The 24637-nt window shown below is 35.2% G+C and overlaps 3 protein-coding genes across 4 annotated transcripts in view; all 3 read left to right on the top strand.

The window, feature by feature from the left end:
• LOC145160555 (shaggy-related protein kinase epsilon-like) overlaps positions 1-16189 on the top strand; it is a 67170-nt gene extending 50981 nt beyond the window's left edge. The window contains exons 1-13 of one of the 2 annotated variants that reach the window (XM_079079799.1): positions 12133-12291; positions 12409-12442; positions 13692-13886; positions 14004-14096; positions 14168-14227; positions 14336-14608; positions 14699-14827; positions 14910-15050; positions 15145-15195; positions 15278-15373; positions 15456-15539; positions 15656-15758; positions 15846-16189. In XM_079079799.1, coding sequence (XP_078935925.1) covers positions 13767-13886; positions 14004-14096; positions 14168-14227; positions 14336-14608; positions 14699-14827; positions 14910-15050; positions 15145-15195; positions 15278-15373; positions 15456-15539; positions 15656-15758; positions 15846-15928 — 1233 coding nt within the window. In that variant the 5' untranslated portion in view covers positions 12133-12291; positions 12409-12442; positions 13692-13766 and the 3' untranslated portion in view covers positions 15929-16189. Of the gene's footprint in view, positions 1-12132; positions 12292-12408; positions 12443-13691; positions 13887-14003; positions 14097-14167; positions 14228-14335; positions 14609-14698; positions 14828-14909; positions 15051-15144; positions 15196-15277; positions 15374-15455; positions 15540-15655; positions 15759-15845 lie in introns of those variants that run through there. The other variant, XM_079079801.1, reaches the window with a different exon arrangement.
• Positions 9272-10069, top strand: LOC145158329 (uncharacterized). The gene is made up of 3 exons (XM_079077243.1): positions 9272-9500; positions 9596-9816; positions 9998-10069. Exons 1-3 carry the CDS (start codon positions 9272-9274, stop codon positions 10067-10069), a joined length of 522 nt encoding a protein of 173 aa, XP_078933369.1.
• Positions 16190-20688: 4499 nt separating the features above from the next.
• Positions 20689-24572, top strand: LOC145160558 (DEAD-box ATP-dependent RNA helicase 14-like). The gene is made up of 8 exons (XM_079079806.1): positions 20689-20934; positions 21752-22083; positions 22171-22311; positions 22399-22737; positions 22815-23165; positions 23232-23509; positions 23589-23933; positions 24011-24572. Exons 2-8 carry the CDS (start codon positions 21775-21777, stop codon positions 24279-24281), a joined length of 2034 nt encoding a protein of 677 aa, XP_078935932.1. The 5' UTR covers positions 20689-20934; positions 21752-21774; the 3' UTR covers positions 24282-24572.
• The last annotated feature ends 65 nt before the right edge of the window (positions 24573-24637 follow it).

Consider the following 24637-nt stretch of genomic DNA (forward strand, 5'->3'; position numbering starts at 1 on the left):
GAGGCAACGACGCTAGCTGGAGTTACTTAAGGACTACGACTGTGAGATACTTTACCACCCTGGTAAAGCAAATGTTTTTGCTGATGCTCTCAGTCGGAAGATAAACCTTGAAAATAAAAGGGCAAGAGCATTGAGAATTGAAGTTGTATCAACAATTGTGGAAAGTATAAAGAAAGCTCAAGAGGAAGCTTCACAGAAAAATGACCGAAAGGAAGAACGTTTGGGCAAAACGTTAGTGTTCGGTACAAACAACCAAGGGTTGAAGGTATTCCAAAACATGATTTGGGTACCTAAGACGGGAGGAATAAAATATCTTCTGATGGAAGAAGCTCAAAAGACCATGTACTCGATTCATCCCGACAACACGAAAATGTATAGGGATCTGAAACCCTACTACTGCTGGCCGACGATGAAGCTCGATGTTGCTAAGTATGTGGCCGAGTGTGTGACATGTGCGAGGGTTAAGGCACAACATCAGAAACCTTATGGGAGTTTAGAACCTCTACATGTACCAATGGGTAAATGGGAAGACATCACCATGGATTTTGTAACTAAACTGCCTAGAACAAAAAGCGGTCACGACATGATTTGGGTTGTCGTTGATCGATTCACAAAAAGTGCACATTTCATAGCAGCTAATGAGAAGTGGTCTATGGAAAAGCTTGCAAAGGTTTACGTGAAAGAGATAGTGAAAGCACATGGTGTTCCCCTGACGATTGTGTCAGACCGCGATAGTCGTTTCACATCGAGGTTTTGGAGAGTCTACAAGAGGAATTAGGTATGAAATTGTGTCTAAGTACAACTTATCATCCGCAAACCGATGGTCAGAGCGAACGAATGATTCAAGCATTGGAGGATATGCTACGAGCATGTACCCTGGACTTCCAAGGTAACTGGGATGAACATTTACCTCTGGTAAAATTTTCCTATAATAATAGTTTCCACTCAAGCATCAAGATGGCACCTTATCAAGCTTTGTATGGAGAGAAATGTCGAACGCCGTCGTGTTGGCTGGAAGCTGGGGAAAAGCAGTTTATGGGACCTGAAATAGTCCATCAGACTGCTAAAAAGTTGAAAGTGATTAGGGAAAGGATGTTAGCAGCTCAAGATCGTCAAAAGAGCTATGCTGACAAGAAAAGACAACCGATAATATTTGAAGTTGGAGATTCGGTTTTACTTAAAGTCTCACCGTGGAAGGGACTTATAAGATTTGGTAAAAGGGGAAAGTTGAGTCCAAGGTTTGTTGGACCGTTTAAAGTTCTTCAGAGAATTGGGAACCAAGCTTACAAACTAGAACTGCCAGAAGAACTAGATGGTATTCATAACACTTTCCATGTGTGTTATTTGAGGAAGTTCACGGGAGATGTTCCCGATATAATTCCAATTTCTGAATTAAGGTTGGATGAAAGCAAGAGATTAATCGAAGAACAAGAAGCAATCGTTGACCATAAGACTAAGAAGCTGCAACGCAAGATGGTCGATTTAGTGCTTGTGCAATGGAAACATACGAATGGGCCAAATCTCACCTGGGGGAACGGAGAGTGACATGATGAGTCGCTATCCGCATTTGTTTGTTGATGTGTGATTCCGGGGACGGAATCATCCTAAGGGGGAGAGAATTGTAACGCCCGTGTTTCTAGGCTAGGCATTAATGATGATGTAATAGTCTAGGTTAACCTTTGTAACCCGTTTTGAAATAATAAAAATGTATTATTTGAGTATTATGTGTTTTATGCTTAACTGTTGTGATTTGATAAATTAAAGATAAAAATAAGAATTAAAATAAAATATTATATAAACCCAATATCTATGAAAGAAGTTGTAGCGGTCGTGACAAAGATTTCGGATATATAAAGAATGCCGAAATCCGAGTTATAACGAAGAAGTTATGACCTGTCGAAGTTTCGCGACAGAACCGGTACGACGCAGTATGACGTAAATAGTGAATTTACGATAGAACGGTTTTTAGCCTTAGTGATCTAAACGAAAGTCATAGAGTTCGTTAAACCGAGAGCGTGCATAAAAAGAACGCCCAAATCTGACTTCTTATGAAGAAGTTATGATTTTTCTAAGTTTCGACTTTGCAGTATGCAGCCCAAAACTCGAAATTTAGATCGAGTGATTTTTAGCCGAAACAATCTAAACGAGAATCGAAGATCTCGTCGATATTAGTGCAACGGTAAACAGACAGACGAAAACGGACGTCGGATGAAGAAGTTATTAATTTTTAACGGACTTTTACTGTCCCGGTCTGTTAAAAATATAACTTTAAAAATAAATTCAAAATTAGCCGACGGAGTCTAAATGAAAGTTGTAGAGAATAGTCTCACCTACGCGTGGATATAAAGAACGTCAAAAACGAAGCTCGTATGCGAAAGATACGAATTTTAGAAGTTTGGAAATTCGGAGTAAGCCCAGCGTAAGGGAGTACGCCCAGTGTACTCGTGTTCATGGTATGAGTTGGGCCACGTAGGCTATTCCATCACATGGTCGACGCGTGTACGTAGCTCCGATGCGTCCGAGATGATCCACCCGTACACCCAGCGTACTCGGTGTACGCCCAGCGTACTGAGCCGCAACACAGTACGCCCAGCGTACGAGGACATTACGCCCATCATAACCCCGATGTTCAGCCACTATAAATAGAACTCAAGGCTGCCCGATTTTTGTTTACTTTCTTTACATCTCTCACCCTTATACTCTCTCATAAATTGCAAAAAATACCCCCGAAGCCTAGTGTATCGTCCTAGCACCCGAAGCAAGTTCCAGAGCCCCGAAGATCCAGAGAAAAAGAGTTTTCGAGCCGAAACTCTGTCCGCGTGAAGCCCGGTTTTTGGGAAAACATTCCGGTTTTATCGGAAACGATCATTTTAAGAGACGAGGTGCTGCCCAATTATCGTCTTAACAAGTGAGTGTGTAGTCACTTTCATTTTACACATAGATATGAAGTATTTTCTATAAAATACGTGTTATGTGTAATTATATTGTTTGTGTATTTGAGATGATGTTGAATTGATGTTTTATACAAGTTTTAAACTGTATATTTATTTTTATCTACAAATATGTTGGGTAAAACATGGGTAGATGAAATAGTTGATGTGTGTTAAAATGATGAGAGGCCTCGATGTTGTTATTGTTGTAGTCATCTAGCGGAGTGTAGATGACGACCACGGACCTTTCTAGACAGTCCAGTGGAACGCTAGCAGGTTCGCAACCTGTAGGTGTTGGTGAACTATATGTTCGCTGGTGTACTCCATCCCCCTCATGGTTGCCTTATTTGACATAAATTGTTGAGGAATCCCTAAAGCAGTGTTGTCACCCTGATGAAAATCCTTAGACTAGGTCCCTTATGATAGGTGCTTAGGGACGTAAAATGAGGATAACGGGAATGGGTAATCAGGGTTATTGTTGGTTGATGAAATTAATAAATTTATTTTGGTTGATGAATTTAATAAATTTATTATTATTTGTGGGTTGAAAACCCTATATGCTCACCAGGCTCCAAAGCCTTACCCACTCAGCTTTTTATATTACAGGTAGTGGACCCAGAGCATAGTTTGGATGATGACGAGGGATAGTTTGGATTATAGGCCAGTAGATGTAAATATATGTTATAAGGCTTATAATGTATTGTTTATGCTTTTGGTTTGTATCAGAACATAACATCCCGAAGTTCTGACATATAATGAAAATACATATTTCTTTAAGAAATGTTTTGATAAATTTTTATCATGTTTTGTTTTGGGGACAAATTTCGCAACATCTTTTAAAAAGATTACTCTGATTTTATTTTAAAAGCATAAATTAAATCGGTGATTCCGCAACATCTTTTAAAAATATTACTCTGATTTTATTTTAAAAGCATAAATTAAATCGGTCTTTTTTGGCCGAAAATTTTGGGGATGTCATAATATCCCTTCCCAAAAATTCGAAATTTAGGGGATAAAGGGATTAGGTTAAATTATTTAATTTAATGGATAATCCTATGAGATTTAATAATTCAAATTAATTGTTTAATGTTGGATAATTATTAAACCATGGTTTTTTAATATTTAAGATTTTAAATTAAAAGTTATTAATTTCGAAAATTTTAAATTAGATTAAAAACCCTAGTATTTTGAAATGTTTAAAATATACCCTTATACTATATATATATATATATATATATATATATATATATATATATAATTAAAAGTTTAATAATATATATGTATAAAATTAAAAGTATTAATACATATATATATATATATATATATATATATATATATAATTAAAAGTTTAATATTATATATGTATAAGAAAAATCAGTCTTACCGTTAGTAGGCCTCATTCACGAAGCTGGTCTATAAGGGGTGTTTAAGGAAACGGCCTATAAAATGACCGCCATTGGGTATACACTCTTATCCACCGCACTCTTGACTAGTGGTGGGTCGTTAGCCGAACGAGTAGGATAAGACATTAATTCTCTCATTAATAAGTATAATGATAAATATAAAGTAACTAAATGTTTTATAAATTCCCAATCTTAGTTAGTTTAGGAAAATGTGAATTTGATACTAATCAATGAAATTGCACATTGCACTATGTCAAGTCGTTAGTGGAGCGTGTGTGGTTAACCAACACACTAATCTGGACTAACAAAGAGTGGCAATGGGTAGCTCGTAAATTATCATTGATCAATGGATTAGGTGTCAAAGCCCATAACTATAATTGATATGTACTTGATTTGATGGTATCATGGCCCTTTTGGGTTGTCTTCACACCGGCAACTACACAAGATGACTATTGGAGAGAGAGGTTGAGTTTATTATTAAGAATAATAAATTGGTGCATAAAAATGATTTATTAATATATTATAAGAATAATATATTAATTAGAAATCATATTGTTAATAAGTATTTAAGCAGAAATTAATTTTGGGATTAAAGGAACGAACTGAAAGTGCGGGGGCTGTTTTGTAAATATTTGATGGTTGAGATTTTGGGCCATTGGATCACCCTTATTAGGGAGGGCCGAAAATACCTAGAAAGGTTCTAGAGATTTTCGTCCAAGCCCTAAGGAAGGGTTCCATGGACTTGCTTAGGCCCTAAGCTAAGGAATTATGGTTTCCACCTTAAAACCTAACCTCAAGTATAAATAGAGCCCCTTGTCTCTTGAATTCGGCCACCCTCTGGAAACCCTAGAAGAGCTGAATTTTTGAGCAAGTCACTCCTCTATCCTCTCTCTCATATTCATCCTCTTGCCCTAGTGTGTTTGTGAGCCATTAGAGGTACTACACTTGTGGTACTTGTTCTCAAGAGCAAAAGGATCTTCAAGAATTGGTTGTTATTACTGTATAGCAACAAAGGTATGTGATCTAATCTTTGTAGATTTCGAATTATTATATGTATATTAGGGTTTTCCTTTTTGTGTTCAATGCTTGTATGTCTAATAGAGAAAACATAGATCCAATCTAGGGTTACATGCACACATAGGATTGTTTGTGTAAAACCCATCAGACACTTGGTTATCAGACCATGTGGGGGAGCCCATGGCATTCTAAGTAAGACCATGGGGGTGCCCATGACACATAGGTGTAAGACCCTGGGGGGAGCCCACGACATCCTGGAGTAAGACCCTGGAGGGTGTCCAGGGTATCCTTATATGTTTATATGCATTGCTTATGTGATTGATATGCTTTATGTGATTATGTGGATTATGTGGGGTATGTTATGGGGAACTCACTAAGCTTCGTGCTTACAGTTTTGTTTATGGTTTCAGCCTTTCAGGTATCACCGGTTTGGAAAGGAAGGGTCCGACTTGATCGCAGCGCACACACCCGTGTTTTCCGCAATATGTAATTTTGGGACGAGTTATGATAAATGTTTTTAATTACCAATGTTTTTGGAATGCTTTGATTTAGAAGATATTTGTGTTTTTATTATAATAAAAATGAAATTTTTACCCTTGATTTTTGGGTCGTTACATATACCCTCGTATCTAATTCTTTAATTATTTTTGTAAATGATTAACATATATAATAATAACATAAAAAGTTATGAAACGTTTTATTAAAATGTACATATAAATTAAGAATTTGTTTATACATATATTGTTTTTCTATAAAAAAAGTCAATTAATAAATTTTTATTTTAAAAAAAATGTAAAACCAATATTTGATATTTGTTTATATTGTGCGTTGTAAGTATAATTAAAAAAATATTAAACTTAACAATTAATAATTTATTACTTTTAATGGTAAATACACACTATGAAATGTGAAAGGTATTTCGGCCTTACAACCTGGAGGGAAATCGAAGACATGATGCAGAGAGGAGAATGAACCCTAACCCTAAACATGAGTTCAACACAAACACAAAAATCGAAGAGGAGGAAATCACATCTCAGAGTTAAATACTACGTGGAGGGAAGTGATAGCTTTTGCGATTCAGTGATTAATCAGAAGATATGTTCATGGGTGTTTGAAGGATAAGAATACTTACATGTTTGAAGTCGAATTGGAGTGATTAATCAGAAGATATGTTCATGGGTGTTTGAAGAGGAAACATTTCAAGCTCTTTCTACCTCTCGGGCGTTTGAACACGATGGTTATGGAACCGTGGGTATTCCAATCCGATGACTGGTTGGACCCAACATGTTTGTTTGTATATGTTATGTTGTGTGGTGGTACTTTGGGAGAACTCACTAAGCTTTGGCTTACATATTTAGTTTATAGTTTCAGGTAATTCAGAGGATCGTGGGAAAGCAAAAGCGTGATCGTACACAACTTCCTGTTTTTATGGCTTTGGGTCTTGGGAAAACTATGATTTTGTATCTATGTTTTTGGAAACACTGACTCTTTTGTAAACAATGATTTTAAATGGTTGATTTTGAAAATTTTAAATTTCTTTGATTTTTGGAGTGTTACAAAAACAGAAAAACTATAAAGTTGTTTTAAGAGTAAAGGACAAATCTAAAATAATCCTTTTAATGTTTTTTCAAGAAATAACAAAAGGATAAGACACTATAAATTTTGTTATGAAAAATCAAAGTTTGGCTGGATTGGGCTATGATTTTCGTGTCCTGGTTTATGATTTTGCGATTTTATGAACTATGCAGCAAATAAAGGTGTGTATATCAAAATTACATAAGAGATATCAATATCAAAAACATTTTTAGTTTAGTGGGTAATCTGCATGCCTTATTTGTTACTTCACGTGAGTCACGAGTTGAAGTCTCGTTCACCCTTTCTTGTAATTTTTGTGTATTTCAATAAATTTTTAGCCCAATAAAATGTTTCTAAGTCCGTAAGCACTTTATCGCAACCCAATAGAAGGAAATCGCACCCCAGTATGGTCCAAATGCGAGTCTTGTAATCTTTGCATAGTTTATGAAAATCGCAGCCTAATAAGTCATTTGCGTTTGATACATTTGTTTTCCCCGTGCCAGATGCGGTGGAAAATCAATATGTGTTTATACAATTTGCGTTTGATACGTTTGGTTTCCTCGCGTTAGATGTGGTGAAGTTTCTTAATAGAGTACAACACATCATGCACAACAATGCTATATCCTCTAGATCTATGGATGTAATTTTCAAAAGAATTGGTTTTATCATTAAAAATGTTTAGTGACGCAACTTGTTGCCCGTTTGCCTTCTCACTCATTGTATTGTGATCACTTAATAGTTAATATTCTTTTTCAATTAAATCATAGTCCAATAAGCTATTTCTTTAGCAATTAACATTTTTAACACACCCTACTCTGAATCAACTTAGATTTTCACGACTATTTATGTAACTTCTTAAAAAATTTAGTTATTTTTTGGAAAATCACTAAGTAATGAAGTTAAATTTGTTTTAGGCCATCTCGAACCCAAAGTATCCTAACTTTTTTTTTAAAAAAATTTATATTAAATGTCTTTTAATATACAAATGACAAAAGAAATAAAACTTTAGAAGACTAGAGTCGTAGGCATTAGGCTAACTGGTATGGGGTACAAAGCCACACGTGAGATCCTATGTGGCATACTAACCCACTCGTGAATACCGCCCCTGAGGCTGGTGGGTTGGCTATGACATGGTACCGGAGACGGACGAAGACGGGAGATTTGATTGACTAACTTTTTTTGACTGTTTATTCTTCTTTTGTGATTGACTAAGCATCATTTTTTTTATTTAATCTCATGTCAAATAAATAAATAAATAAATAATATGGAATTGTATTTATTTTCAAGGCTAATGGTTTTGTAGAAAATATATAGTTGAAATGATGTTGCACATATATGAAGATATTTTTTTTAATGAGTTGGTGGTGATATATTCCTTAGCATTACTAGTCAAAGGAGTGTCCAAAACAATAATCGATATTCAACAATTCTCTTTTGACTTTGACTCATTTATTATCCATTTATCACGACATCAATGAACACGAGTTTATCCAATATTACGTGTATTTATTGATACAATCAGCGTATAAAGAGTGAAGAGTGTTAATGATTTGAATTAAAGGTAAGCAATGGAAAGTTCAATAATAGTACCCGGTACGGGCCACCAACACGACGTAATTACCGACGTGGCAATACAAAAACGGTGGTATAACGAGCGGAACACCGCCCCCCCCCCTTCTCGTTATGAAGGCGTTTTTCGTCTTTGGTGGTAACGCGCACGAGAGAAAACGTGAAATTTGATTGGCCCTTGTTTTTTTGAACGTTAAGTTACCGTTGAAAATAAAATAAAAAAAAAACTATATTTTTTTATCTATAAATACCTCCCATATATCACATTTTTTTTCACACAATTCCTCTGTTTCTCTATACATTTTCAATTATCTTCAAAAAAATTATGGATCATTTCGACTCGTCCGACGATGACGGTGGCGATATATTCTTCACTATGATCTATCAATACTACACTAACGAGATGCTACAACCAGACCCAACCTTCTACTCACAAGACGTGTGATGTTAAATAGAGATCTCGAGGCTGAAGCTGAACGTCTATATCGCGATTACTTTGCAGAAAATTGTGTGTACGAGTCAGATGAGTTTGAAAGAAGATTTCGTTTGAGTAGGAATGTGTTCCTACATATCGCCAACGCCTTGGAAAGCAGATATATTTTGTTTAACTTTAATACTTACTTATCACAAAATAAATACAAATTTTTACATAATATACATGTTAGGTATGAATTTTTTCAATTGAGATATGTTGCAAGAGGTAGGCGAGGGTTTACAACATTGCATAAATGTTCTGCGTCGATTCGTTTGATGGCTATGGGGGAGTCACCCAATACCATGGACGATTATACGAGAATGTCCGAAAGAACTACAAGGGAGAGTTTGTATAGATTGTCAAGAGGTGTTGTTGAAACATTTGGAGATGTATATTTGCGGAAACCTTCGTTGCATGATTTGCAAGAATTGTATGCGGCGCATGAAGAACGACATGGGTTTCCAGGAATGATTGGAAGCATTGATTGCACACACTGGAAATGGGAAAATTGTCCAGTAGCATGGAAAGGCAGTATGCAAGTGGTCAGCACGGATCGCCTTCGTTGGTATTAGAGCCTGTTGCTTCCCAAAATTTATGGATTTGACATGCATTTTTTGGGGTTGCAGGTTCCAACAATGATGTCAATGTCCTTGATCAATCACCAATATTCGATGATCTTTTGTCAGGGAAGGCATCAGACGCTCCTTTCACGGTAAATGAAAACAAATACAAGTTTGGGTATTACCTTACAGATGGAATATATCCTGCATATTCCACGTTCGTCAATGCATTCGTCACCCGATCGAACCAAGAGATAAAGTTTTTAAAAGAAAACAAGAAGGAGCACGTAAGGATGTGAAACGTGCTTTTGGAGTTCTTAAGGCGAAGTGACACATAGTTGAACATGCGACACTATGGCCGTAGAAGATCTAGGACAAAATATTGCACACTATATCCCAATGGGGCTCAGACACGTTCAATTTCAACCATAAACAACAGAATATTTGCACAGAGTTGTTGATATTCAGGACGCAGATAAACTCAGACAACTTCGAGAAGACTTGGCAGATTATATTTTCGACGGTAACGATGATGAATAGTATTGTTTAGGACAATTAAATTATGTATTATTTTTGTCTTATAATGTTTTTATTTTATTTTATTTTTTTAATTTGGATGTTATATCTAATTTTAGTGCTATGATTTTTCTAGTTTTTTAAATATTATGTTTTATAAAAATAGTTTTGTTTTAATTAAAAAAAAACTCGAAAAATAAATAGAAAATAAATTATGACATGGAAATATAATAATTGTTATAACATGCTCTTAAGGCCATTCATTATACCCACCACTAACCATTATAATGGTGAGTGTCAAATCATCACCACACTCCTTACCACTAACCATGAGATACGTACCATTAAACACACCACTTCACTTTATTTTTTATTTAAATTTAATTCGAAAATACATTAAAACACAATAGAACATATTTTTTTTAATTAAATTTAATTTAAAAACACAATAAAATATATTTTTTTAGACTAGTTTTTTATTCAATGAAACAAGATTACATTAATTTAAAACACATAACATAAAATAAAAAAAACATAAAAATGCAACCACAAACAACTTAAACTAGTTTTTAAACTTTATTTTTAATGACTAAATTTTGGACACTCTTAATTTTCGCCAAACTTTGACGTGTTTAAACGGTGTGTGTTTCATGTCTTCGTATTGGTGCATGACAATAGCAAACGAGTCGCCTTCGTATACGTTGTTTATAACAAAATTATAAATACCATTGAATTCAAGGCATTTAACCCTCATATCGCGATACTTCGAACATATTTCATTAAGACTACGACTTTGGCAACCCACTAAATCATGGAAAACGTTTCCAACTTTTACCCAAAAATTAGGAGACATTATTGGGTCTTCTGAAGTCGCTACCCATGCTCGTGCTAAGTTTTCTTCTTCGTTTTCTGACTAATTCATCCTTTTAGGAACCATTGGTTTTGAATGAATGCAAAACAAGTGTGTGATTGTGAGAAAAGAAAGAAGAAATTGTGTGAGTATATAATAGAAAACGTGATATTTATAGAAGAGACTTAATTTGTTTGAAAGATAAAAAATTAATATATATATATATATATATATATATATATATATATATATATATATATATATATATATGACTAGGTTATAATGTGGATGGACAATTATTGTGTGGACGTGTGGACAGTGCTATTCTATGAGAATTGCTAAGGAAATAAGTTGTTTAGTAATGTGAATACGTTAAACCTTATAAAAATATCGTCATTTTCATGCATTCTCAATAATTCTTATTCATTTTTGTTCTCAAACATCGTTTTTCACTCATTTTCATTCTGACAAAATACGACTCAATAAACATTCTGACAGAATGAAAATAATAATAAAAAGTCTATAATAACCTCATAGACGATTTAATTAATGAAAATTCGTGTTAATGACAATAGTTATGTAAGATTGAACGTATTCATATTATCAAAAAACTTATTTTTTTTGTTATTCTCACAGAATAACATTGTCCACACGACCACACAATAGATGTCAATCCACATTTGAACCTAACTCTCTCTCTCTCTCTATATATATATATATATATATATATATATATATATATATATATATATATATATATATATATATATATATATATATATATATATATATATATATATATATATATATATATAGACACACGTTACATAGCCGTCAATCCCACAACCAATCACATTCTTCGTTTCAATTCGTGATGCGCACAACTAACGACCACGAGGACCATGAACCACGACCCGTCGGGATGGTGTGCAAAACCGTAGTTGTGGTCCAAGTCAACCACGAACCCGGTCGTGCTGTCCATACTGGATGGGCTAACATGGTGATCATTTCCTCACTTGGTGTTATAATTTATAACATATTACTTACGTGACATTGTTATAATTTATAACATATTACTTACGTGACATGTAAGGTGACGCCAATTTGATGTTACATGATCCTTTGATGTTATAACCTTTGATCCCACTTAGATCAACGGCTACAAAGCCTCTTAAAGCAACATTAATACCGAGGCCACCATTCAACAACTTCCACGTGCATCCTAGGGCCACACCAGCCAACGTATACGGACCTCTAAACTCGCACCTAAATCCAATTTCATAAAACCATTTCAAGTCCGCCCTGCAACAAATCACGAAAGGGGAAAAACCATCCAGCTGCATCCCGAGAAGATCCACAGAGATTATCGAGTAGCACTCGTACATGGTTAAACCTTGTAAGAAAAATCTCTGAAGCATCATAGACACCGGCTTTACCTTCTCGCTGTAAAGAGCGATTGCAAAATTTTTGAGGTTTTTTGCTCTGGGGTTGAATTTGATCGGCGTTTTTGCAGATTCTCAGCTGTTTTTAGCTACTACATCATACAGGTGCGTTTTGTAATTGTTGTCCGTTTTTTGGATGTCCGTTTTTTGTTTATTTTGTGATTCTGGGGATGGATCAGAACTTTGACTTTGATTTTAAAAGTGAGAAAGTCATGAAACGTTCAAGCTCTAATTGGACCTCGGACCTCAGAAATTTTGGAACCTCATTTTGGCAAGAAACGATTTTGCGTTCAATTTTTACTAAACCCTCGTTATTGGATCACTTTTAGTTTTAGCTTTCTGAATGTAAAAACCTTAATGTCAGTTTTAGTCTGAAGACACGCCGTTGGATATGGGTGTTTAGAAATTTAAGAATAGGTCGTCAAGCTCCAGCAGCTACGCAATAGATTTATGAAGGAGCTGGAGAAGTTGGGAAGGAAATTTACCTTCAAAGAAAGAAGAATGTATAGATCCCGAGTTATTTTTTCTTTGCTTTTTCTCCAACGGGTGCTTATAAAAAAGATTATAGTTTGTAGCTACTAGTTTGCAAATCAAGCTATAAATAGCTAGCTTTGTCATGAATAAATGCAGCTGGAGCTTGGAAGTGCTTATAAAGAGAAGTCTGAGGCATTTATTCGATAATATGGTAGGTGTTAGAAATGAAAAGCTTATATACACAAACATGGATACCAAAGGAAGTACTTCTGATTGACATTAATTAATCTGTATCCAGCCTTGTTTCTTCCTGTGTAGAAATTGGTCGACATGGGTCTTGCCCTTGCTGTTTCTTCCTATAATATATATTTTTTGTTTTTCAAAGAGATGCTTGATCATCTCTTACAATGTCTATGTAGTGAAACTTTTTAGGGGCATGAATATGGATGCAAAAAGTAGTTATTGGACACCCTAGGCAGTTGGAATGTATAATTAATGATGTATTTTGTCAATATGATGAATGCTTTGAGTTGCTGAAGTCTGTGTGTTTCCAAGTATCATACTTCCTGCGATGTTTCATGTTTATACAGCTTCTCATTATTTTATTAGAAAATGAGCTTTTCCTGGGGAAGTAGAGAAAAAATTGAGCAACAAAGGAGAGTGCATAGCTGTCTGATTGTTTAGAAGAGCATTAATTTTGTTCTAAGGTTACATATATCAACAAAGGAGACTAAAAATGTTTTGAGTATTAGTTGAATATCTTAAAAGCTCTCACAGAATAGGAGAATCCTGTTGATAAAAAGATTTGTGATATTTGTATGATAACATATTTGTTGTGGTTGTGAAGTTGATATTATCTGATTGGATCTGTGTTATACAGAATAGAGGCGTTTTATAACATGAGTGGTGCTTAAGCATTATAAAATTACATTCCCCCAAGTCGGTATCCCAGAAGATGGCTTCTGTTGGAATGGCTCCACTGACAGCTGAAAAAGTTGATGGTGATTCAATGTTTGTTGACAAACTGCCTGAGGAAATCAATGAAATGAAAATCAGAGATGACAAGGTGGAAAAGGTTGTCTTTTTTTTTTTTTTTTTTTTTTTTTTTTAACACTTTTCTATATGTGCATTGAGTGCATCTTTTCTACAATGAATTCTGACACACATAAATGATAAACCTATGCTGTTGTAGGAAATGGAGGCAACTGTGGTAGATGGAAATGGCACTGAAACTGGTCACATTATCGTTACTACCATTGGAGGCAGAAATGGTCAGCCCAAACAGGTAAAATGATCAAATATCAATTAGTTTTTGTATTTATATGATATAAATTTGGTTGAGTTTTTATGTTTCAGACAATAAGCTATATGGCAGAGCGTGTGGTGGGGCAGGGTTCTTTTGGAATTGTGTTTCAGGTAATAAATAAATAGTAAATACTTTATAAAGGAAACACAAGATGTATGATGTGGAATTACAATTACTGTTTTACTTACCCTGTGGGAATGGGAATTGAACTTGTGCAGGCGAAATGCTTAGAGACTGGAGAAGCTGTTGCAATTAAAAAAGTATTGCAAGATAAACGATACAAGAATCGGGAACTGCAGACAATGAGACTTCTTGATCATCCGAATGTTGTTTCACTCAAACACTGCTTCTTTTCAACAACAGACAAAGATGAACTTTACCTGAATTTGGTTCTAGAGTATGTACCTGAGACAGCTTATCGTGTAGCAAGACACTACAGCAAGGCAAACCAAAGAATGCCCATGATTTATGTCAAACTATACACGTATCAGGTATATTAATTAAGAATCCTGTCTTGTTATTTTTTTATTCCTAAAAAGTTATGTTATATATTATGTAATGTGGTTTGGTTTGTTTTTCAGATTTTCAGAGCACTTGCATACATTCATGCAATCGGTGTGTGCCACCGTGACATCAAGCCTCAAAATCTTCTGGTGAATCCGCATACTCACCAACTCAAACTCTGTGATTTTGGAAGCGCAAAAGTTCTGGTAATATAATATATTAATATTAATATTATTATGTTTGTTTGATTTGATTATCTTGAATTTGATTGTAAGTTGTAACAAACAGGTGAAAGGGGAACCAAATATATCGTATATCTGTTCACGATATTACCGGGCACCTGAACTCATATTCGGGGCAACTGAATACACCACTGCCATTGATGTCTGGTCAGTCGGTTGTGTCCTTGCTGAACTCCTTCTAGGACAGGTTCTTTCTCTGCCTCTTTAGTCTTTACTTCACCTCCTAGTTATTATTATTTTTAATTTTTTTTTTTACAATATCCTTTTGTGCCTTTTTCTAGCCCTTATTCCCTGGTGAGAGCGGAGTTGACCAACTTGTAGAGATCATTAAGGCAAGTAATTTATTATGCGTTTTTTTTTTTTTCTGAAATATTAGTTTTTTATTTTTATTTTTGAATTATGTTATGTGTGTAGGTTCTTGGTACACCAACTCGTGAAGAAATCAAATGCATGAATCCAAACTACACAGAATTTAAATTCCCACAAATCAAAGCTCACCCCTGGCACAAAGTGAGTTTTATTTTATTTTATATTTTATTTAGAGAAGCCCAATTTGGGGTTTGCTTTTTAAGTGTATAAATGTGATGTGTAGATTTTTCACAAGCGGACACCCCCAGAGGCTGTAGATCTTGTTTCAAGACTCCTCCAGTATTCTCCCAACTTGAGGTGCACTGCTGTAAGTGCATGGATATCTTATCTTCTTCCTTTTTGTTTTGTTTATTATTTATAGGCAGCATATTCATGTTTCCATGGATAATAAGAATAATAAATTGAACAAACAAATCAAAACAGTTGGAGGCATGCATTCACCCGTTCTTTAACGAACTTCGTGATCCAAGCACCCGTCTTCCAAACGGCCGCCCCTTGCCGCCCCTCTTCAACTTCAAGCCTCAAGGTTAGTTCTGTCTTTTTTTTCATTGCAATGGAATTCCTCCCTCCTTCCTTTATAACTGGAGGTTGATATAATTAATTGATATGACAGAGCTAAAAGGGGCATCTTTGGAACTTCTGGCTAAACTGATACCTGAACATGCTCGGAAACAGTCTCCCTTCCTTGGTTTCTAAGTTGTAATCAACCGCTTGCCTGCCTGCCTAATTTATTGTTTGTCCTCAGCCTCAGATATAGCAAGCAAGCAAGCAAACATACTGTGGTTTATTAATGTTTATGTTTAGTTTTTTGTTGAACCTGATTGCTTTTGTATTTTGTATTTTGTGTTTTCTGCATATCATATGCATATACATGCATATGGTGAAACTTATGTAGACCTACCTGTATGGAGTATGAAGTATGATTTATATGCAAAAATCTGTTGTGGTTGCTTATTATATGCACTGTTTTAAATGGGAACCAAAGACCAAAGTAGTTGTCAACGTGGTCTAATTTTATGTTAAGTTCTAAACCAGATCCAATCGTACGGTTTCTTCAAAAACTGGGTTGGACCGGTAAAAACTGTTTGAATCGGTTTATTAGAGTTGGATAATCGGATTTCACCTCGCCCATTAAAAAAACGTCCGTTTCCCAAGAAAATTGACTAGCTCGATCAATGAGGTCATCTATGTAGACATCTCGAAAACCACACCACTATCAAAGATATAGACCGACGGTCGAACGGGGAATTGATCAGTAGACCGATTCAACTCAAAATTCGGTTTTTAAAACATTGATTAGATTATAATTCCTTCTCAAATAAAGAATCCACCTACACATCTAGGTTATTATTGTTTTGCAATTTTACAATGTGTTATTTGGTTATTAATGAGAGAATTTTACAATAAATATGAAACCAAACGCTTGCGTTAATGGAAATAAAAAACTACACCTTAGTGTTTAGTAATGATTCACTTTTATTTGTTATTTATATCGGTTAATTTATTATGGACAAAATTGCAAAAATGGTTTCTTAGGTATGCAAATTTTTAGGGTTTTAGTCCAAACCACGACTTTTTTGGATTGGTGGTCCTTTTGAACTAGTTTCTTTGCGTTTTTGGTCCGTAAACTGCTTTTTCTATTTAATTTAAATGAAAAATAAAATTTGGGGCCTCTCTCTCTCTCTCTCTCTCTCTCGCGTAGGAAAACCATAGATCTGTACAAACACGTTAATGTCCCTGTGACGTCCTAATACCCCCAACCCCAAATTTAAGAACCCCAAGGAAAGTAGAAAAGAACGATCGATCATTCGATCTTCAAGCTTCCTGCTCCAGGAACCGAAGTTCCACTCGTTGCAGATCCGAGAATCAAGTTCTCCTCAAAGGCGGTGGTGATACATGTGCTTCTAACTCCGTACTTTCGTTCCAATTACCAGGTCACATTAGGGTGGCAAAGTTCGTAAACATGGTAGATCTGAAGACGGAATCTGTCTCTCTACCTCCTCTCATCAACAACAGTCTTCAGTCGCGAGCTTATATTTCTGATCTCCTCCTCAGACGAGCTCCTCTCCGATCCCACCTTCATCACCACTGTTGGAAGCCCTAGCTGTGTTGTCTGTCTGAACCATAGCGCAAACATCAGATGAGAACATTCACCGAGAAACCCTAGCCGCCATGAACATCCCAAATATGTGTTTTCAGATTTTCCAGGTCTGATGGGGTTTCCCTACACATGAACATCCAAGATCTTCAAATCAATCAACATAATAGATATGGGAATGTCGATCTCATGGAGAACAACACCATATGTGTGTTTTTATGAGTTTGGAGAATAAGACCTTCATCATTTGGGTTTCAAAATTCTAATCGATTCAACAAGCCTATTCTTGTTTTAATCGTGTAAATCGAGCTGGGATTTGAAGTCAGGTGGTAGATTCTTTTTAATTTCAGTTATCATGTTTAGATTTGAGTTAGAATTTAAGTTGCAGGTTAGATTTTAAGTTTAAGCTCTTGGTTTTGATTTGAGGTTAGAATTAGATTTCAACAACGGTGGTGGATGTCGTGATTGGTTGTTATTGGCGGAGGTGAACTGTGGTGTTTGTTGGAGATGAACAATGGTCTTGTTCAGAAGCGAACGGTTGCCAGAGATGGTTGAAAAGAGGTTGTTGGAGGAGGTGAACGATGGAGGGGAAGGGGATTATGGGTAATGGTGAAACCATATATGGAGGTGGCAGACGGTGGTAGTGGCAGACTAAGGTGGTGGCGGACAGTGGTGGAAGCAGATGGTGGTCAAAAAGTGGTGGTGGTGGCGGACGGTGGTCAAAGGGTGGTGGTTGTGGAAGATATTCTTAAGTTCATGAATATGTTCTTGAGTGTTCTTGAGATTATGAAGATGTGTTCTTAAGATTATGAAGGTGTTCTTGGGTGTTGGGAGAGAGAGATGTCCTATATTATTTTTTTAATTGTTAACATAAATAAATAAATATTAAATTTTACTAAAAATGAAAGAAAAATGAAAAATAAATACCTAAGGGTATTATAGTTATTCAATTTTCGAAAGGACTATTTTTACATACAAACCATTCCAAAAGGACTATCAATCCAAAAAAGTCGTGATTTAGACTAAAACCCCCAAAATTTACATACCACAGGACCATTTTTGCAACTTTGTCTTTATTATGAGAAATTTGCATAAAGTTCTCTCGGGTTAGGTTCTATTAACGCAAAAGCAATCCTTGATTTTTTAAATTTTAATTTTATTTATTTCTTTTTCAAATAAACCCAAAATACCAGTAAATGCTTGCAAAATAACCATTGTACCTGGCCGGTTAATATCGATTTTCAGGACTAAATTGTAACTAAACAATCAGTGATAACTTTTTCGTTAATAGGGTTAAAATTTAAAGACTTTTCTGAATGTTTATTTATATATATATATATATATATATATATATATAATTAATTTGAAGAAGACTTATATTTATTTATTAAAAAACTCAAAATAAAGATATTATATATAACTTAAGATAATTATATATGATATAGATGATATCTTTATGATTGTTGTTATAATATATAATCTAAAAGAACTTTATTGATTTGTCGTATGAAACGTGTTTGTAGCTCACATACTACATTCATTGTTGAATATCCAGGTCTTGAGTGTAAAAAAAAACGACTTAGATGTAAATAATAACAATGGAGATAGTTTCTACTTTCTAGAACTTTATTTGGGAACAATAGTCTTTGGTAAACATTTATTTTGTGAGGTGTCGTTCGATTGTGAGAAACTTTTCAGTAAACTACAATTTTATGATAAACGTTTTATACTCAAGACCTGAAAATTCAAAAATGAAGTAGAATGTGGCCTAGAATGCGTTTCTTAAGACAAATCAACAAAATCTCGTTAGGTTTTATAAGATATAGATTGTACCTCTATGATTGTAGTTATAATATTTATTAACGACAATCACAAAAAAACCCCAAAATGATATATAGATTATCATCATTGTATTTTTTTTAATAAATAAATATGAGTTTTTTAGTGAAAGGGGTGTAGATAATATATTTATTTTGAGTCTTTTAATAAAAAATATATGTTTTTTCAAATTAATTTGGTATATATATATATATATATATATATATATATATATATATATATATATATATATATATCTTTAGAAAAGTCTTATAAACTTTAACCATTTTAATGAAAATGCCATTACTGATTATTTATTTATAATTTGGCCTTGAAAATCGACATTAACCGGATACAAGAGTTATTTTGCAAATATTTACCGACATTTTAGACTTAATTGTAAAAAAATAATGAGGGATAGTTTTTGCATTAATGAATCCAAACTTTAGAGATTTTTCTACATGTTTTCTATTTATTATTGTTTAATTTTTCGGTTATACTCACTCTACCAATATACATTTTTGTAGGGATTTTTTTATAGTTGCGTTTATATGTTTGTAGGGTTTTTTTTAAACTGACAAAAATCGACCAAACTCACCAACTCAACCCGAACCCAACCCAAAATTAGTAGGTTGGGTTGAGATTTTCAACATATTTATGTTAAACGGATCAACTCGCCTAATCCATTTAATTAAATAGGTTGGGTTGGGTCAAAATTATCAACCAATTTTCAACCTAACAACCCATTTAACTTTAATATATATATATATATATATATATATATATATATATATATATATATATATAAAATTTAATAATTATTTAAATATTACAATGTATTAATCTAAGTATTAATTTATAAATTACAATGTTGTATTATGATTTATGTTTTAAAAAATGCAATCCTAATTCCTATATTTTTTTCTTTGTGCCGACAACACTAGTCATTCTTCAAAATCACTTCGAGATTACTTATCTTCAATGTTATTTTAACAGTTTTTTTGAATTTGTGAATGAAGATTATGCTTTTATTATATTTTGAAAGTTTATTTAAGTTTGTAACTATTTTAAGTGTTGTTATATTTAGTTAATTTATTTACTTTTTTATTTTAAATGGGTTAAACCAAGTTTAACCAATTTATTTAATAGGTTGGGTTGAGAATTACATAAACGGGTCGACCCGATGACAACCTATTTATCTGAAAGATTGGGTTGAGTTGGAAATATTCATCCGTTTAATTAAAAATGTTGGGTTAGGTTGAAATCTTCGACCCAATTAATAAATGGGTTGAACCTGAATCCAACCCAAATTAACCCATTGCCAGCTCTAGGTTTTTTTTTTTTTTTAGTTACGCTTATATAGTTATATTTCACTTTTACGCTTATATTAACAACTATATTTTGTAAAAACTTATGGATCAATTTTTTTTTTTTTTTAGTTACGCTTATATAGTTATATTTCACTTTTACGCTTATATTAACAACTATATTTTGTAAAAACTTATGGATCAAAAAAACTTTACCAACGCCATTCCTCCTGGCTCCTACCATCGATTCGCATCCTATTATAAATACCTTGGCCTGACTTGGACGTTTTTCTTTTCTTTCCACGCTTCTCCGGCGAAGCGGGGTTTCCTCTCTTATTGACATGTATACCTCCATAACCACCGAGAGGAAGATCATTTAGAGAAATAAAAGAGGTTCTCCCGTTTGTCTAACGTTTGTCTCTGTTTTCTGACCTAATCATCCATCTCTGCTTTAGGCATTTGAATCGTCACGCCTTCTGGTAACATTTTGCTCCGTCTCTTTTTTATTTTTTATTTATTTAGGGTTTTTGGTGGCGTTTCAGATCTATCGTCAAGGTTTTGGTACGATGATAAAACCCTAAGCTAAATGTGGCTGTTTGTATCGCGAAATGGCGTTTTTTTTCAGGGTTTATCTCATTTGCTGGGAGTTTGTTTTTTTGGAATAATTGTGCAAGATATTTATGAAGTAAATATGAAATGATTTTTGAAAGAAATGTAGTATAGTTGATTTTGTTGCATCTCGAACCCATGAGCATATAAACGAACGCCTCCGGATTGTGTATTGCATGCGTGTAAGGTTATCTTGGTTGCCTATGCTGATAATTTTTTCTCAATGATCCCGATGCTTTAGCTGTGAACACTTTTGAGGAATATTTTATTGCATTTTAAACCACAAAACACGGAAGCCATTTTGTTAGCTCTATGCTTACCGTATAGACCATTAGCTTGGAATTGGGGCTTTTTATGGTTTCCTAAGAGGCATATCATAGCATGTGTTGCTGACTTTATCAAAACTAATTAGGCTTTCATTTTTAATGCCATGTATCATAAGTGGCAGAATTTTTAGGGTTTTATATATTAAGTTTGAACCACAGTTTGTATGTAGTTTTACAGTGGTTTCATAAGCCTTGATAGAATGTTAAATCAGCAACAGCAAGGCTGTTGGGTTTGTTCTCATTCATTCAAATGCATGGGTTATATTGTTATTTACACCCATATTCAGCTGTTATTTGTAAAATTTTGCAAGTTAAACTTCCTCTGCCAGCTGCAAGAGTAACTTGTATGTTTTTTTACCAGATATTTGAAATTGCTTTGCTGAAATGGCTGCTGCTGCAACTAAAACTTCTGCTGGTCCACGCTATGCACCAGAGGATCCTACTCTCCCCAAACCATGGAGAGGGCTAGTTGATGGTAACACCGGGAATCTTTACTTTTGGAATCCAGTGACTAATGTCACCCAATATCAGAGGCCCTCAGTGCCCAAGGAAGATCCACCTCCAGCAGAAGTTCAGGTGCAACCATCTTCCCAAGATGACAATGGTGTTGCTGCTTCGGATGATGTTACACATGAAAGAAGTGGGAATGGTGGATCAAACTTTTCTTCCGAAACAAATTGTCATTCTCATGAGGTTTGTGTTCAACCTATTTTTACTGTTCCATACTTCCATATTATTGTTCTTGATGAACTTATGACTCTTGTTCTAATCTTATGTTAGACTACACAAGATACATATGATGCCCCAAAAGAGACAGTTGCTTCTGGGCAGGGAGGGCCCCCTTATCAAGCTCATGTCAGATCAGCTGGAAGTGGTTTATCACCAGATGCTTATCGCCAAAAGCATGAGATAACTGTATCTGTAAGCACCAAATACATGATATCATTAATAAGTTAATTGTAAGTTGTCTGTTATGAATTATGATGATGCAAATGCAAAATTGTTCAGGGAGACAATGTGCCCCCACCCTTTACATCATTTGAAGATACTGGTTTCCCTTCTGAGTTGCTTAGAGACTTACTCCAAACGGGATTCTCTGCTCCGACTCCCATACAAGCACAATCATGGCCAATTGCTATGCAAAATCGTGACATAGTAGCAGTTGCCAAGACAGGTTCTGGAAAGACTTTGGGTTACTTACTTCCTGGATTCATTCACCTTAAAAAAACCCGCAAGAATCCTCAGTTGAGTCCAACTGTTTTGGTTTTATCACCCACAAGAGAATTGGCCACACAGATTCAAGATGAAGCTGTCAAATTTGGAAAATCATCTAGAATATCTTGCACGGTATTATGCTGTCTGCTATTGAATCTTCAGTAAATAGTAGTTAAGTTGAATTTAATGCTGTTTTATAATGAATGCAGTGTTTATATGGAGGAGCACCAAAGGGTCCCCAGCTAAGAGATCTGGCAAACGGGACAGACATTGTGGTTGCGACACCTGGGCGTTTGAATGATATTCTTGAAATGAGAAAAGTGAGCCTGAGTGAGGTGACTTATTTGGTGTTGGATGAAGCGGATAGAATGTTGGACATGGGATTTGAACCTCAAATTAGGAAAATAGTAAACGCGGTCCCCACACGTCGTCAGACTCTTATGTACACTGCCACCTGGCCGAAAGAGGTGCGGAAAATTGCAGCTGATTTTATGGTTAATCCGGTTCAAGTCAACATCGGAAACATCAATGAACTTGTTGCCAACAAGTCCATTACACAGGTAGCAATCTTTGTCTTTCTTTATAAATTATAATAATGTTTGATGATGTGATAATTTGTTTTGCAGCATGTGGAGGTTGTGGCTTACAATGAGAAACACAGACGATTGGAGCAAATACTGAGATCTCAAGAACCAGGATCTAAGATTATTATTTTTTGTTCAACAAAGAAGATGTGTGATCAGCTGGCGCGTAATTTGACCCGCCCGTTTGGTGCTGCTTCAATTCATGGAGATAAAAATCAGGGGGAGAGAGATCATGTGCTCAGTCAGTTTCGCTCAGGGAAGTGTCCTGTGCTTGTAGCAACCGATGTTGCTGCTCGTGGACTCGACATCAAAGATATCAGGTACGTATTTTTATTTTTATTTTTAATCAATTACTAGTAATTTATTTATATATTAAAAACAATTCTAAATACACTACAGGGTGGTGGTAAATTACGATTTTCCTACGGGGGTTGAGGATTATGTACACCGGATTGGAAGAACTGGGAGGGCAGGGGCTACAGGAGAGGCTTACACTTTTTTTGGTGACCAAGATGCAAAACATGCATCTGAGCTTGTTAAACTTTTGGAAGGAGCAAATCAACGTGTCCCTAATCAAATCCGTGAAATGGCTTCACGAGGTGGTGGAATGGGAATGGGAATGGGTGGTGGCAGATCTAGGCGCTGGAGCTCTGACAGTGGTGGTGGCCGTGGAGGTGGAGACGATTCAAGCTATGGTGGTGGAAGAGGTGGCTTTTCCTCTGAAAAAAGCGGAAACCGTGACAGGTAAATAAATGTCAACTTTTATGGATGGTGGCTGTTAGTAAATAGTAGTAACACCAAACCCTATATGTCCATTGCAGTGACAGAGATGCAGGTGGTGGCTATCAGGGTAGGAGCTTTCATGAAACCATGTTTGGTGGTGGTGGTGGCAGTGGCAGAAGCCCGCCCAACAAAGGTGGTTCAGGGTGGGGGGTGTCCAGTGACCGTAGCCGTAGCCGTAGCCGTAGCCCGGAGAGGTTTGGTAATGCGCCACCTATACGAAGCTTTCACCAGACAATGATGGAACGGGCCCGGCCTCCACCTGTATTTAAATTTGGGGAAGCCGATGGGAATAATGGTGGTGCAAATTAATTAAAGGCGTTTGTTTTGTGGTGGAGTTGTCTATTTTGTGTTTTAGTTAATATAAAGTATGGTAGTAGTGGTTATGACTTATGACATACATAGATGTGTTTGTCTATTTTGGTTTTGGGAGCTTCTAACATAGAGGGCCAGATGGTGGCCTAATAGCCTAATAGCCTTATAGGTTATGTTTTTGTTTTTGGATGGATGGATGGGTTATGTCATGTGTAAAGCGTGAGAAGATGTGCTTGTGTATGCCATGGTCTTTGTAGCTGTTGGGTTATGGTATCTTCATTCCGTTCCCCTTGCGCTTATTATTGTGAATATTAAAGCAGGTTTTTTATTTGCTTAACCCATCAAGTCATTTT

Source organism: Lactuca virosa, chromosome 2, assembly GCF_052849685.1.
Source record: "Lactuca virosa cultivar CGN04683 chromosome 2, Lactuca_virosa_CGN04683_v6, whole genome shotgun sequence".
In the NCBI taxonomy this organism is placed as follows: domain Eukaryota; kingdom Viridiplantae; phylum Streptophyta; class Magnoliopsida; order Asterales; family Asteraceae; genus Lactuca; species Lactuca virosa.